This window comes from Macrobrachium rosenbergii, chromosome 12 (assembly GCF_040412425.1).
Source record: "Macrobrachium rosenbergii isolate ZJJX-2024 chromosome 12, ASM4041242v1, whole genome shotgun sequence".
Lineage (NCBI taxonomy): Eukaryota > Metazoa > Arthropoda > Malacostraca > Decapoda > Palaemonidae > Macrobrachium > Macrobrachium rosenbergii.
Genome location: NC_089752.1, coordinates 31,002,517 through 31,018,700, shown reverse-complemented (window position 1 = coordinate 31,018,700; position 16,184 = coordinate 31,002,517). Strand labels below are relative to the sequence as shown.

Here is a 16,184-nt window from a genome sequence, read left to right as displayed (position 1 = left end):
AAAATGTAGTATTGCCATGACGAGTGTAAAACGTTTGATGAAATAGCTTTATATACAGTTTGTAGGAGGTTTGAGAAATATTTTTAAGTGAAGGGAGTGGAAAATTGGAATTTAAAAGAGTAAAAAACTGGGGTATGAATAAGAATTTTATGGAATCTGAGTGTTGAGATAGTGCATAGAAAAGAGGGAAAATTTAGTTGTGTGAAAAGGAAAAAAGAGAGGTCTGGCAAAACATTTTAGTGAGGTGTAAGTGCATAAAGAAAGCAGAAAATGTGGTTTTACTGAGGGATTTTTTAAAGGGGAGTTTGGAAAAATGTGGTTTTACTGAGGGATTGCAAAATGTGAGCTTGGGAAAGTAGTTTTATTAGAATTGAACTCTTAGTGAGAATGAAAACATGGTTCTATTGAAGAGGACAAAGAATAAATCGAGAAGTGAAATCTAGTTTGTTAATAGTGTAAAGGAGTTAAAAAACAGGAAGTTCAGAAAATACAGTTTCATGAAACAAGTGCACAAAGTGACAGATTTTTATTAAAAGGCTATAATGAATACTGAATAGATATTTTATTTTTTGGCAGAAAGGGTGCAGTGTCAGATTTTAAGGGTTTTTGTGAACGACAGAAGTTGTAATATTCAGTTTAGGTTATTCATCTTTTGCTTTTAGTGTGGTGCCTTAGTAGCTAGAGAAAAAAAAAACTACAGTAATAAAGATTAACCAAGAAATGCGTTTCTTGGTCTGAAACCTCTATAAAAGAAGTGCCTTTCTAGGCGTCTTAAACTTAATTCTGGACAGGGGGTGGGGGGGTGGGGCGTTCATTCATGTTACGAAGAAGGGCGGAAAATCGACAGCCATCCATGTCAGAACGTTTTTGGGACGAGAAGAGGCCAGTGGGCGAATCCAGCTTTCAAAAGGATTGGTAATGTCATTTGTAAGTGCAATGTTGTGAACGCTTAGAAGATAACAGTCAGGCAAAACAAAGAGTGTACTGAGGGAAAGCAAAATTTTAAAAATATAAAGTTTTGCTTAAAGAAGAGAGAAATGGGCTTCTGTCAGTGATAAAAGGATTTATTTTCTGGGTAAGAGGGACTATGATGGGCGAACGGGATCTTTTTTTGATTAAAGGAAGAAATGGCTCAATCTCGGTGGTAAAGGTTTCGTGTGGGGAAAAAGGGATAACTTTTAGATACAGAAGAGGTGTGTTATAGATTAAGATTTCGTTCAAAGATAAAAGTTTTTTCTTCAGGACTACAAAGACTGAAAGAGTGTCTACGGGTGGTAAAGGGGATTATGTCAGGAATAGAAAATGGTTTATGTCAGAGATAAAGGGAATTTTAAAGGGATAAAAAGCTTTTCGTTTCCGATAAGTTTCTGAAGGGGAGAAAAGGGTTAAGAAAGGTATCCGTTCAGGATAAATGGCTTTCGATCAGGCATGAAACAATTCCTATCAAGGACCAGACTGCAGTGCATGTGTAATACAGAGGGTTGCAGATTTTAACATATTTTACTGTGAATGATTTTTTGAGATCATTGAATTTTATGAGTGCCATTTTTGAAGTGTGGATATTACGAGAAAGTACAGTACTTATCCGGTGGTTAAAGAAGCTGAGTGTGCATAGCATTCAAAGGATGTGAGTCTAGTGAATTTACAAGGTGATTATAAGAAAAGGTTCACAATTTACACCAGGAATTTGGAAGAAATTTTTTATAGTAAAGGGGAGAGCTCATACACATTTTTGCTACTGTAAAGGACAACAAAATCAAGGGAAAGGTTTTGGTACGTGCATTGTGCAGATCATTGCAATTGAAATGAGTAGTGCAATTCTTGACAAATGCTGTTTAATGAGTGAAGATTTGGTTAAGAACCTACTGACCAGAGAGTGCGGTAGACAGTAATGTCTCGTGAAGTAGGAAAGATATTCCCAGATAAAATAAGAACACCATAGGATATGCTAAAGGTAAATGTTTAGTGGAATAAAGAAGTTATAAAAACTAAGAAGTTTTCAATGTATCTTGAAGGAAAGTAGACATTCAGCAAATACAAGAAATAGATGCAGCTATGTAATAATATCATTTTGGTATCACAAGGGAGGTGGTACTTACGATAAAAAAAGCCAATGTTGGCTACTTATTTTTCTATGGCTTTGTAACACTTTCAAACTCAAATCTAGTATGCAAGCATTTTTGTGGCTTTGCATTTTCAGAAATTACAAATGCCACTGGGAAACAGAAATGAAGTCAGTGGGGAATGTGTAACTTTTCAAACTTGAGCAAAAACAAGGAACACAGAAAAGATCAGATTTCATTTGAGCTGGTAATTACATCGCTTTAGATACCAGGAACAAAAAGATGAAAAAGAGGAAGAAAATGGATTTGTATTGGTTGCGCCTGAAACAAGTAGAAGAAGAGGAAGAGGGAGACGAAGTTTGTGTAGGTGATAGTTACCTCTTTAACTGAAACATCTGAAAAAAAAGACGAAAGGAATTTGTATCGTGCTAATTACTGCATTAGTTGAAACATCTAAAACACAGTCCAGAGGTAGAAGAACGTCTGATACACGTAGATAAAGGGAGAAGGTTATTTGCATCCATCTATGCGGTGTTGGGCGTTTGTTTTTCGAGAGACTTTCAGCCCTTTGATAAAAATAATGTTTCAGCGAGAGGAGTTTCAGAATCATGATATATTCTTAATATCTTCACTTTGACTTAGTTATCCTCTGCTTAAGCCTCATTAAGATCTTGATCTAATGAATTGGGGGGCTCGGTCAGAGCGTCGCTATCTCGTGGCAAATCTTCAGTGACAGATGTACTGTTCCCTTCATATTTTGGGAGCCTCTCCAAGACTCCGGCGGCCATGGCTCTTATACCCTCGTAAGTCTCGATGCCCGTTGGAAGTATTTGTTCCTTTGGCAAGATGAAACCATACTGACCTGTTGAAAATGAGAGGAAAATGTGGATAACTGGGAACTGTAGGAGCTTTTCATCGACTCTTGACTTTTATTGACACTTCGAACGAAAACAGACTTTAGTGTCCCCCTTCAAGAGCTAAGTGACGTTTTCGCTCATAACTGGCCCTCGGTGCCGCTACATTTAGAGCAGTCACTAAAATATTTACTGTAACCCTTGAATAGTTTGAAGAAAAACTAGAATTTTTGTTATAGAACACTAATATAATTAAACGGAAATTGGATTTTACATATCTGTATAATTTCAAGAGGCTTCCAAAGCTATTGAAAAGGTTTAATCACAATAAAGAAGGATTATGCTTCCAGGAAAACACAGCGGATAAATTTCATTGGTAAATTTTGCTCTTTAACAAAGGATTAAACAAAAAAACTTATTTGCAGGACTACTCATACAAATTTCCAAGATCTTAAAGAAATGGGTTCCAGTTCCTCAGAATGTCAGATTGCGATACCAGGTTTTCGAGATTTCACTGGGTCCCGATACTGGCTTTCCAAATGTATCAGCAGTACCATTTTACCTCGTTACTGGCTTTCTTATTTATAACAATTTAAAGGATTTGTCAGCCATGACGTTTTACTGCATCAGAGGTTCCAAGGTCTGGGAATAATGAGTTTCCAGTTTTTAGAAAATTCCAGGATCCCTAAGAAATTAATTCCCAGTTTGTATAAAAATTTCCAGGGTCCTAGTGGAGTATTTTCCAATTTTAGTTTTCTGTAAAAGAGAACTATCGCGCCTTCTTTGTATGTCCGTCCTCAACTTTATTGTCTGCACTTTTTTCTGTCTGTACTTTTTCTGCCCTTCCTCAGATCTTAAAAAACTACTGAGGCTAGAGGGTTGCGATTTGGTATGTTGATCATCCACCTTCCAATCATCAAACATACCAGATTGCAGCCCTCTGGCCTCATTACTTTTTATTTTATACAAAGTTAAATTTGGCCATAATCGTGCTTGTTGCAACGATATAGGATAGGCCACCACCGGGTCGTGGTTAAAGTTTCATGGATCGCGGCTCATACAGCATTATACCAAGACCACCGAAAGATAGATCTATTTTCGGTGGCCTTGATTATACGCTGTAGCGGCTGGACAGAAAGCTCGATTGCGCCGAAGAAACTTCGGCGCATTTTTTACTTGTTTCTTATTGTGAAAAACTCAGCGGTCTCTCAGAAGTGAATTACAAACTTCTCACATTCTGAATTTCCAGTTCGTCTTATTTTATAATTCACAAACTCAAAACTCGTAGTCTCACATGATTGACTTTCCTACTTCGGAATTTCCAGGACGACCAGTTTAGTTTCAAGTTTCAGTTCTGAGAACCCAAAGCAGAGCCTCCATTTGGAGGTACTTACCGAGATCTCTTAACTCCAGGGAGTAGGAGAAGGGTATTCCAGCAACGGCGTAGGCAAAATCCCCAGAACCACCGGAGGCAATGTAGAGAAGATCGGTTACCGAGCCCAGAGTGTAACTGAGGAGAAAAAAGGGGCTTGTTTTTGATGTGTGAAAAAGTTAAGTTACACAGTTTTCTGCTGAATTATTCATGGCTTGCTTTTTTTTTTTTAGTTAAAATGAGATACTTATGTTTCAGTATATGTATATGTGTATATATATATATATATATATATATATATATATATATATATATATATATATATATATATATATATATATATATATATATATATATATATGGAAATAGGAAAAGGAAAGGGGGAGCAACAGTCACCGAACATTTGAGGATTATTGATTCCGAGTTTTTCTTTAGCAGTGCTTTCACATACCACATACTTTATACGTTAATTATCCTCTTCAGCCTAATTATCATTTACGTTCAGTTTACTAATGCCCAAAAGTTTTTCCTTTCGTTGTATAAAATTTCACATTTTGATTATGTAACCTGGCTTGTTCCGCTAGAATATTTATTGGTACGTTAAGCACTAAGTCATCCTTTGCAGTGTCTGGCAGGGGCCCTAAAATGCTTTGTCAAGAATTAAAAAAGCAAATTCTAGTAATTTTGATGCGGTAATTTAGGGAGAAAATTGCAGTATCCCTCAAAATATTAAAGAAGCACTTACTCAGTCCCGTCGTATTTGCGGATGGCGTCTGTAGCCAGCTTCCCAACTTCGTACATATCATCGAAGTTCTCTGGCAAGCCGTAGGCGCCTGCGAATGGCAACAACCACATCTGGGAGTATGCGTGGATACTCACGTAAACTTTCAGCTGTGGAGAGAAGATGGAAAGCTTTTCTGAGTTTGTTAAACTTAAGGGAGACAGCAAAAGACGAGATTTTGCAAGTTCTTATTATCCATCACAGAAGAGCTGCATAAAGCTAGCAGAAGCTGATAGTCAAATAAAGAAAAGGTAAACTTACCTGATCTTTGAGCTCCATGATATAGTCTCTTATTGCTTGCGTCTCGGGTTCAGACTCAGCGCTAGGGCCAGCGTAGATGTCGCTGCAGGGATTCACGGATGAACCTCCATTTCTCCATCGATAACCGAAATTCCTGTTGAGGTCTACACCAACGCATTGGCTGTTTGGATTCATGGCCCGGTTCTTACGCCAGAGGCGGTCATGGTTCCGGGTGTATTCGTAGCCTGGGGTGACGAGAGACAAAATTCTGTAGATACTGCAATTTTCCTAAAGTCAGATAAACACATAATACTCAGCGTTCCCAATGGCTTTCAAATCCAGCTCATGCTACAACATGTCTCATGTCCTTGGAAGTGCAAAGGAATGAAAGATTCCAGTGCATCAAGGTTTTAAATACCTGCAGAATTTTGCAAAAACAATATTGATAAACTGAGTTAAGCTGCGTACAAACACCGGCAGTTAAAATCTATTTCTTGTTTGGAAAGCACAGTACACTACTCTTAGCCTCATGGCTTGCTTGTGATGTTTGTCATTTCGTCGTTAATGGTTTAGTCATGGACTTCTTCCTTTGGACTGTTTAGCAACACCCTTCAGATTCCCGCCATTTCATTCGCTTTTTCCTTTTCTTGAGGGTTTTCTCGGATAGGGTCAGTGTGAAGAAAGCTTGATTTTGCTTCGTTTTCCTGCAAAAGCTTGATGGACCGCAAAAGAGGCTTGCTGTTGTTAGCACTGACTTGTCGCTCTGCATAATACCTCACTGCTTGTAGATCCTTCTTTGTTCCACTTCAGAGGCATCTCATACAAAGTAATTCGAACTGGATTCTGGTAATGATGTGTCAGTGTCACAATGAAAAAAGTAATTTATAACGAATATTAATGATGATGTTCTGTCATGGAATTAGTTTAAATCTTTTAAACAATTCTAATTGCAAATCTTTCACTTATTCCTCTCGACAGACTAGCCTTACGAAGTAGACCTAGTAACCATAATAGTACTTACATCTAAAATCTCATGCCACAATTATTTAGCCAACAAGAGGAAAAAGAAACTAACAGCCATTGTATTGCTTTCATTTAGAAGTTTCTATGTGCATTCTTTGCAAATTGCAATATATGTCATTGATAGCTTTGCATTAAACCAGGCTATTCACAAAGCAGCACAACACTAGATGAATGCACTTACCAGAAAGCCGTGAGTTTGAGGCAAAAGATCAGCTGCAAATTCATTAACTTACCAATATAAGTACTGTGTGAAATACCAATGTAAGTACTGTGTGAAATATAGTAAAGATCTTGAAGAGAATGTAACTATAAAGATGTCCCTCTAGACTGAAAAAAAACAGAAAAAGCCTTCAAGAAGAGAATAGTTACTAAAGATTCCACGAAACAGAAACCCAAGTATTTTTTAAGTACTTACGTAACGTTCTCCTAGATCACATTATGATTACTTACCCAGATTAAACTAATATTTTCCGCCGTGAGAGGAAGTAACCCCGAAACTTTAGTCTCATTATATGGTCCTCTGTAGGTTAGATTTTGTTCTTCAGAACTGTCTAAATCCGACGTGAAATTTAAAAATGGTTTCCTGAAGCGTGTTATTCGATGTGATGCAATAGTGTTGAGACGAATTTTAGAAAACTTGAACCTGTGGTAGTTGTTTTGGTCCTGCTTTGTAGCTGCCATAACGAAGGTTACTTAAAGACACAGATTGACTAGGTGCATTGAAGATATTTTGTTGAGTGCTGTAGGTCTAAAACGATATTTTGTTATTTTTTTTCACAGGCTAATACTTTGGGCAGAAAAATACTTAAAGAGACCCAAGTGCATAGCATTTGTTAATTCAGTAGTTTAGCTGCCTTTCGAAATGAATAATTTCTGGACAAATTATTGACAATCATAATTCCGGGTTGAAAAGACCAAATGACAGACCAACAAATTTATTGATAATAATACCATATAAAAGGTACCATGTCCTTGATATTGACTCATTTCTGAACTGTTTTTATACGTACATGTATTTATTGACTCTTTACTTTTAGTGAGTTGATTCGGGTGTATTTCATGATGCTTCTCTTATCTTTGCTCTGATTTGATCGTGTTCTGTTGCTGAGAAAGTTCATTGGGTTCTTGGTCGATTACAGGTGGGTGCTTGTAAATCAGTAATGTTAATTTTTAGTGATAAACTAATAGTTCGAAAGTTGCGTATCATTTATTTTACAGCTATACATATTTGCTTACGTTACTTTGTGGAACTATTGAGTAAATTTAGGAACTAGATATTTGCGGAAATTGTTTGAAAATGAAATTCATATACATGTGATTCCTAGCTGTCTGTAATAGTAAAGTTGGTATGTATGAACTTACCGTCAGCCATTGTGTATTATTAATATACCGCCTAAAATCAGAATTTTACACAGGAATGAGTTATACGTACCGGTGATTGTTAATAATAATAATAATAATAATAATAATAATAATAATAATAATAATAATAATAATAATAATAATAAAACTTACCATCAGGATTACCCAGGGGCATAATGTACCAGTCGAACTTTCCGGTGATATCTTCGTATTCCCACTGATACTCCACCAGTCGGTTCAGGATGAACATGGCTGTAGCAGGGGAGATCCATTCCCTGGCGTGTAAACCTGAGGGCAGAAGTTGAAAGGTCTTCAAGAGGGAGAAGCATAGTGGGGTTTGACTGAGACGTTTGATGTCTCTCTTCTTCTGGTTTTGTTCTTTGTGGAAGTTTGTTCCGAAAGCTAGAGATTTTTTCGGCCTGCTGGATGGACGTGTGTGAATCATTATCATAATTATGGCCATTTTTTTCCATATCAGGCTCTGTTTTGAAAATGTGTGCTAAGTGTAATGAATGGCCTTTGAATGAAAATAATGTTGTTAGAAGTATTGACTTTGAATAATAATAATTTTCTTATAAGTATTGACTGAATAAAAATTATATTATTACAAGTATTGAATTTGAATAAAGATATTTTTTTGCAAGAATTGAATTTGATTAAAAATTATTTTCTTATAAGTATTGAATTTGAAAAAAAATATTTTTCTTATAAGTATTGAATTTGAATGAAAATAATTCCTTTATAAGTACTGAATTTACTTAATGGAAAAGGTAGAAAGAACAGCACACAAGATTGTGGTAGGCTGGAGCTTTACAAATAATTGATTTCCATGTCAGCAAAAACATGGAAATCATTTTGGGGTGTTGATGAAAATGACCACGACAATATCTCAAACGCTGGTTGTCTAGAAGTTTGTAAACGATGTGATTTCATATGATAAAGTAGCACGATAATTTAAGAGGTTTGTACTGAAGCTTTGCAGTGTCGTATTTACAACCGTACAGTAATCTGAGTAATTTAATAATATCTGTCACTTATTACGTACCTCCATCAATCCAAATTGCGGGTTTCGGGCTGTCAGAATGCCCAGAGATCTTGGCCACCAGCAAAGATCGATTCTCAAAAGACTTGCCGATGTCGATGATGGTGACTAACTGTGGGTAGTGGATTTCCAACCATGACATGTAATCGTACATATCTGAAAAACGTAGAATTTAGTTGTCAGTTCGTGAAAGGTAGCAGTGGAGAGATGAGGTGCTCAGACGGATCTCGAAGATTGAAATGGTATGGGCATGTGGGGAGAAGGGGAGAGGAGCAGTCCTGTAGAGAGATGTTGATTGTGTGGAAGTGGAGTTGACGAGGCTCTCTCTCTCTCTCTCTCTCTCTAAGGTTTACCGTACAACAATTACGACGTAAAAATTAAACTAATGTAAATTCAGCAGAACAAGTTTCCTTGTGTGTCATTCTATCCTTATTTGTTTGGTTCATTCTACATTTGACTCTAGTTTCCCTGTTGACGCTGGTTTTGTGTGTTTTATTTCTGTGTAAGGTTACATAAAAAAGTTAGTGCCCTTATCTCCCTAACGAATGTGTACACAATATGATTAATTTTAAAAGATAGACAGTTTTTTTTTTATGTCGTATTGATTATAAGGATTAATTTTGTAGTCCCTGAAATTTGATATTACCAAAGGACTAGGCGTTTTGATACTTGATTTCGAGTAATAAACGATGCATTAACATGATACCGGAAAGTTTGCTAAAGGTAGGCTCTTCAAATGATGGCAGCATGTGAAAGATAGTCCTTTTTAGTTTTCTGTAAAAGAAGACTATTGAGATGGCTATTCGTCTGTCTGTCCGCACTTTTTCTGTCTGCCTGATTTTAAAAACTACTGAGGCTAGAGGGCTGCAAATTGGTATGTTGATCATCCACCCTCCAATCATCAAACATACCAAATTGCAGCTCTCTAGCCTCAGTAGTTTTTATTTCATCTAAAGTTAAAGTTAGCCATGACTGTGTGTCTGGCACCGTTATAGGTCCCAACAACACAGGACATCACCGAGCCTTGGCTGAGAGTATCATACATCATTATACGGTGTACAGAAAACTCGATCGCGCCGAAGAAACTTCGGCGCATTTCTAACTTGTTCATGAATCGGCTGGCTGTTAATCCAGAAATTCCAGAGACAACAGGTTCCCCTAAAAGTTCAGAAAGACTGACTTTTCATGTTTTGTATTTGACGATGTGTGAAAATATATAAAATATTGACAGATTTTAGAAAAAAACATGAAAAGCATAAATGGTCAGCAGCAATAAGCGGAAGAGATAAACTATTAACACTAAAATGAAGCGAACTGGAAAATATGGCGAAATCCTAGCCAAAATATTACCTTCGGCGGAATGGTATTTGTCCCACGTCATCGAGTGTGGTGTCTTCGGGCTGAATCCAATGATCTCGTCGCCTTGCTCGTTGTTGATGGCAACTTGGAGGTCACGGATGACCTCTTCGTACGGCAGCTCATATTCGTTGAACACCTGACGTACCTGGATTGGGGGGAAAACCTAATGCATTAGACCATAGAATGACTGATTACCCTATGTCATACGTAAAGGAAAATTAATTTAAATATTATATTGAGTTGATGAGAAGACAAATATTCTATGTGTAGTTGAGGTATAATATTAAGCCTTCCAGCTGGATATGAAGAAAAATGGCAGAACTAAACCAGTTATTTAATTGAAAGTGCCACGCTGTCGAATTTCTCAGTTCCAAAGGACCTTTATCAATAATACCGTTGTAGGGTAATAATGCAATGAATTTTTAAACTGTAACAGTTCTCCTTGCATTTAACTAACATTTTTGTCTTTTTACTTAATAATTTGTTGAATATTTTTTTTTGATGAGTGATCTTTCTGTATTTTCTTTTTAACTTATGTTACCTGTGTCAAATGAGCACCATATTCTATAGAAGCTTAAATTTCAAGTCAAGGGACCCTGTGGGCTTGTTCCATATGAAAAAGGTTCACCTTCTGAATAATAATAATAATGATAATAATAATAATAATAATAATAATAATAATAATAATAATAATAATAATAATAATAATAATAAAATTTAAGGGATATAGTGGCGGAGATAAAGTATACAAGATGTAAAGTAAGGCCTAGTTATTTGCTCCTTTTCAGGCAGCCTTAAGAGTTTGTCTATGGTCCAATTATTACAGTAACATGCTACGAAGAGTTCGCATGTTCACTTTGATTGTTCTGTCTCATTTTCACCCATTACCACTCGCACAAAATTCCTAAGGTTTGCTGCAATATTTAATCGTTGAATTTTAGAATCATGTCGCTAGCTTTATGCTCAGGTCCCTTCAATTTGTTCATCTTTGTATGTTTGGACTGCATCTTTATTTAGGCATAATCTAAATTTGTAATCTGCATATTCCTTGCTCATATAACCACTGCATGACAAAGTGACATTAACGGACCCCAACGAAAAAAATAAAATAAAAAATTACCCAGAGCGTTTAATGCGTGACGTCTTTAAATAACGTTGGCGCCATAGTAGTACAATAAAATCCCCCCCAAAAATGAATAAAATGTAACTCATGATGTTATTGTGTCTTGCATTGACTAAAATATCTTGCGTGAGGGGAAGGTTTTTGTTATATATATGTATGTATATATATATGTATGTATATATGTATAGAAGTAATCGAGCCCAGGTCTCTCAGTTTTCTGAAAGACCTTGGTTCGATCCCGATGTGAGTCAGAAATATAAATATCTATATATATATATCTATATATCTATATATATACATATACATATACATATACATATATATATATATATATATACAGCATATATATATAAATATAATTATATTATATATATTATACGGTCTGTATATATAAATATATTATGTATATCACGACGTACCTCACAGGAATGCCATGCTCAATCGTGTATGTAAGCACTTATTTTAACTGGGTGATATGAAGAACGTATTATTATTATTATTATTATTATTATTATTATTATTATTATTATTATTATTATAGACATAATACAAATTCATATGAATTGCCAGTAACTCGCTCTCCACATAAAATGTTATAGTTGAACACAAGACAAGAATATGATATAACGATTATACAAAATTCAGCAATTACAGTACTAAGCATTTCGTCCAAATCACTAAATGCGTTCCACTCCCCCCTCCCCAAGCCCCCCGCTACCTCAAAGAGATCACACTTCAAGTCACACTACAATAATACATCGTTACACACGAAACTCTTCAAGTGACAGTCCTGATTTCTTCTTCTTTTTTAAGTCTCTTCTTCAAATTGTTGGCCAACCATGTAATCCAAGGTCACATCAGTTGAACCCTACTACAGGAGGGGTCTTCATTATGCCTGTAGAATGAGAGAGAGAGAGAGAGAGAGAGAGAGAGAGAGAGAGAGAGAGAGAGAGAGAGAGAGAGAGAGAGAATAATGGTGGTAAATGAGTGAAATAGAAACGCAGGTCCAAGAGAAAAGCGGGTTAATAATTTTGGAGATGAAGGTAAATAAAGGTGAAGAAATGGATTTCCTTATATTCGGCTTTCATTGGTGGGAGCATGTATGGACATTTCATCATACGATGATTTTCTTCTTAATTCTGTTGGTTCTTTGTAAACATATACTAGGTATAAAACTATATATATATATATATATATATATATATATATATATATATATATATATATATATATATATATATATATATATATATATATATATATATATATATATAGTTTTGTGTCGTGCCATCAATGAAGTCTTGAGCCTTGACATCCATCATCCATTTTCCAATATTTTTATTGTTTATCTTCATTCCTTCTATCTTACTCGTTCTGGACACATCAGGCAACCGATCCTTAATTATTTTCCTGTTTTGTGGCTACCACTGTTCTTTCTATAACCCCATAGTCCCGGGAATACTGTTTCAAAACCACTGATTTCAAAGGCATCGGGTTCAGTAAGTCTATCATACCACCCCTTTATCAAGAATTTGAGATTCCCTGCTCTCCTTTGAGTTCTTTGAGTCTTTTAACACACATCTTAAGATTTAAGGCCCATTGAAACGTCTCTTGACGTCACAGGTCTTGATTTAGGTAGCTATACACTTCACGGTCTCTTCACCATAAAAGGAAAGTTAGTCTTGCCATCTTTTGAATTCAAGCCTGGCCATTTTCACTTTCTGCGTTAGACTCCAAATCCCCATTGCAGAGACTTGCAGTCCATAGATGTAATTATTGATTAATAATGAAGTCAGTATGTGTACATCAACCCAAAAATTTTGGCCATCCCATTCATCTAGGCTCTGAAGTCAAAATCTGAATTCAGAACTATTGCTAACCTATCTTTTTTCGGGTTTCTGAAGTCAGTAGATCAAAACTGAAATTTCATCGTCACATTTTTTAGTTCTCTGATGAAACCCTCAACCGATGGTCTTTCCAAATTAGAGGCTGTGATTGTCAAGTTACAAAATAAATTTTTAATGATCTGATCTTCCCAAGTAATAAGATCTTTTGTTCCTTATGCCCTTGAAATTTTCAGTGCCTTGATTTATGTATGTTATGATTAATAAAGTATTCTTAGGATCTGTCAGCCGCTGCACACCTCATTGATTTAATTATCTCTCTCTTGTTTCTCCGTCTCTCTGAGCAATACACACACACATATATATATTTATATTTTTATATATATATATATATATATATATATATATATATATATGTATAAATAATATATATATATAAATATATATATGTATACAGTATATATATGTCTCTCTCTCTCTCTCTCTCTCTCTCTCTCTCTCTCTCTCTCTCTCTCTCTCTCTCTCTCTCTCTCTCTCTCTCTCTTTATATACATATGTATATATACATATATATCTTCAAATTAAACATTCTTTGCCTCTGTTAGTCATTGCGTCATTGCATACATCATTCTAGATAACTGTCTCCTCCCCTCACGTTTCTTACGAAATCTCTAAATTAACTAACATCTTTCATTGCATCTCCAAATAGATAAATTGTAGGCTCTCTAAATTGGTGCATGTCTTATTCTTAATAACTCTTGCAGCTCTCCAACATAAACATTTTTTGTCTTTGTCAGTCAGCGCTTATCTCACTCGTGATAATTATTATCTCATCAACGTCTTCAAAGGCTTTTGTTAAAATACTTTCTGGGATGCATAGGCTTAGTTTTAATACCCTTCAACTATTGTGACTTTTACCAACTATTGTGACTGTATCTTCTGATATCAATACACGTTAAAGAACAGATCCTTTTCTCCCCTTAGTTGTGTGCTCTTTCCTGAACAGTTCCCATCAACCAAATCTATAATGTGCTTCCAAAGTTTATATATATATATATATATATATATATATATATATATATATATATATATATATATATATATATATATATGTATATATATATGTATATGTATATACATGTGTACATATTTATATGTATGTATATATATACATATAATGTATGTATGCATATACACACACACACACACACACACACACACACACACACACACATATATATATATATATATATATATATATATATATATATATATGTATATATATATAAAATGTATATAAACTGTGAACATCTATATTCTGTTCTGTAACATACGCTATTCTGTTTTACTCCCATTTTAAAACTGTTGCTTAAACCTTTATTTAGTACTAAAACCGAGTGGCGTCTATCTAATAGTTCTATGGATTTGCTAGTTTCTGGCATTAATTTTTATGCACTAATTATTTTAAAAGTGGTGCATAGGGATATTTACGGAGTTATTTAGTCGGTCGTGTTATTTACTATCATTTCCGTTCATAGTGAGACATTTGTATATATATATATATATATATATATATATATATATATATATATATATATATATATATATATATATATATATATATATATATATATATATATATATATATATATATATATATATATATATATATATATATATATATATATATATATATATATATATATATATATATATATATATATATATATATATATATATATATATATATATATATATATATATATGTATATATATATATATATATATATATATATATATATATATATATATATATATATATATATATATATATATATATATATATATATATATATTATTATATATATTTACATTGTGGAAGTCTTGGTTACATATAGTCAAGGGAACTAACCTGCTTCTCTTCGTCGGGAGGCGTCAGAACATCGATCTCGTACTGGTGATCCAGGCTCCGCCCTTTGTGCTTCCAGGACCATACCTCAACGCCGGGGGACATGTCCATCGAATCGACGACGGGCAGCTGCGTTTGGGACACGTCCGTTCGGAAGAGTTTGTACCCGGCGTAGGACTTGATACCGTCGGCGTCTCTGGTCGAGATCTCCTGGTGTAGGAAGCCGTCTAGTGGGTGACTTCGGCAGTTTAGAAGGGAGCTTGCCATGAGTAGTAGGCCAAGAAAATGGCCTTTGTTTGTCATGGTCCTCATGAAGTTTAGAATGTATGGGTGATGATATTTACTGCTGATGGACTTTTCTGTTGCTAGAGAGGAGTTGAAATGGCTCGTGGAAGACTTGGACTTAAGTCTAGTCTTACTCTATAGCACTAGTATGGACTTGGCGAACACTTCGAATGGCTCTACACTTGAGGACTTATACTCAGCGACCTAAATCATTTAGTTCATTTTCTCTTCTTGTATGTCGTATTTTGATGCTTATTATTTAGCACGGGTGGATTGTACCATTCACTTAAAAAAAAGGACACTAGTGTGAACAAAGTCGTGTGTGGGAAAGGGAAGAGAGAAAAAGAAGTGCAGAATGTGACAGGAAAAGTTGGTGTGAAAGATGTGGGTCTACAGTGCGTTCATTTGCGGACAGAAGTGCAAGTGATGACTGTGGACCGACAACTATCCCTATTTATACAGTAAAAACGGACGTACCTGTAACCGGATATCCGTATTGAGCGAAAGTCAAGGTTCGGAAGTGACGCTGACCTTCTATGACGTTGCAGGAAAAATTGTCGAAGCGTCCTTTTGTGAGTGGTAGCAATCATAGGCCTACCAGAGGTCTTTAATGGTTCCTCGACGGCAGTATGAAAAATTATTATTATTATTATTATTATTATTATTATTATTATTATTATTATTATTATTATAAGAGTGGCCCTTAGGCCATGAATCTTCTTAGCAAGTATCAGTGGGAACCAAAGAAGACAATCGGAAGGAGAGCGACGCCCAAAACACTCTGGGTACTTCAGTACAAAAGGAAATTAATTCGGGCAACCTAATGGCTTTATCTAGCCCAGGGCCGAACAAACAAGAAAAAGAAAGGGGCCGGGAGGCAGAGTGAGGCCCACCCTTATGAAGGGAATTCCAAGTTTGCCATTAGAG

General features: G+C 35.3%; 1 protein-coding gene across 1 annotated transcript; it reads right to left on the bottom strand.

Annotated features, from left to right (window-relative positions):
* Positions 1–560: 560 nt before the first annotated feature.
* On the bottom strand, positions 561–15,667 carry LOC136844495 (carboxypeptidase B-like). The gene is made up of 8 exons (XM_067113814.1): positions 14,976–15,667; positions 10,088–10,241; positions 8,741–8,893; positions 7,849–7,983; positions 5,332–5,555; positions 5,035–5,180; positions 4,312–4,427; positions 561–2,925 (listed from the first exon to the last, which is right to left on the bottom strand). Exons 1-8 carry the CDS (start codon positions 15,282–15,284, stop codon positions 2,717–2,719), a joined length of 1,446 nt encoding a protein of 481 aa, XP_066969915.1. The 5' UTR covers positions 15,285–15,667; the 3' UTR covers positions 561–2,716.
* Positions 15,668–16,184: the final 517 nt, after the last annotated feature.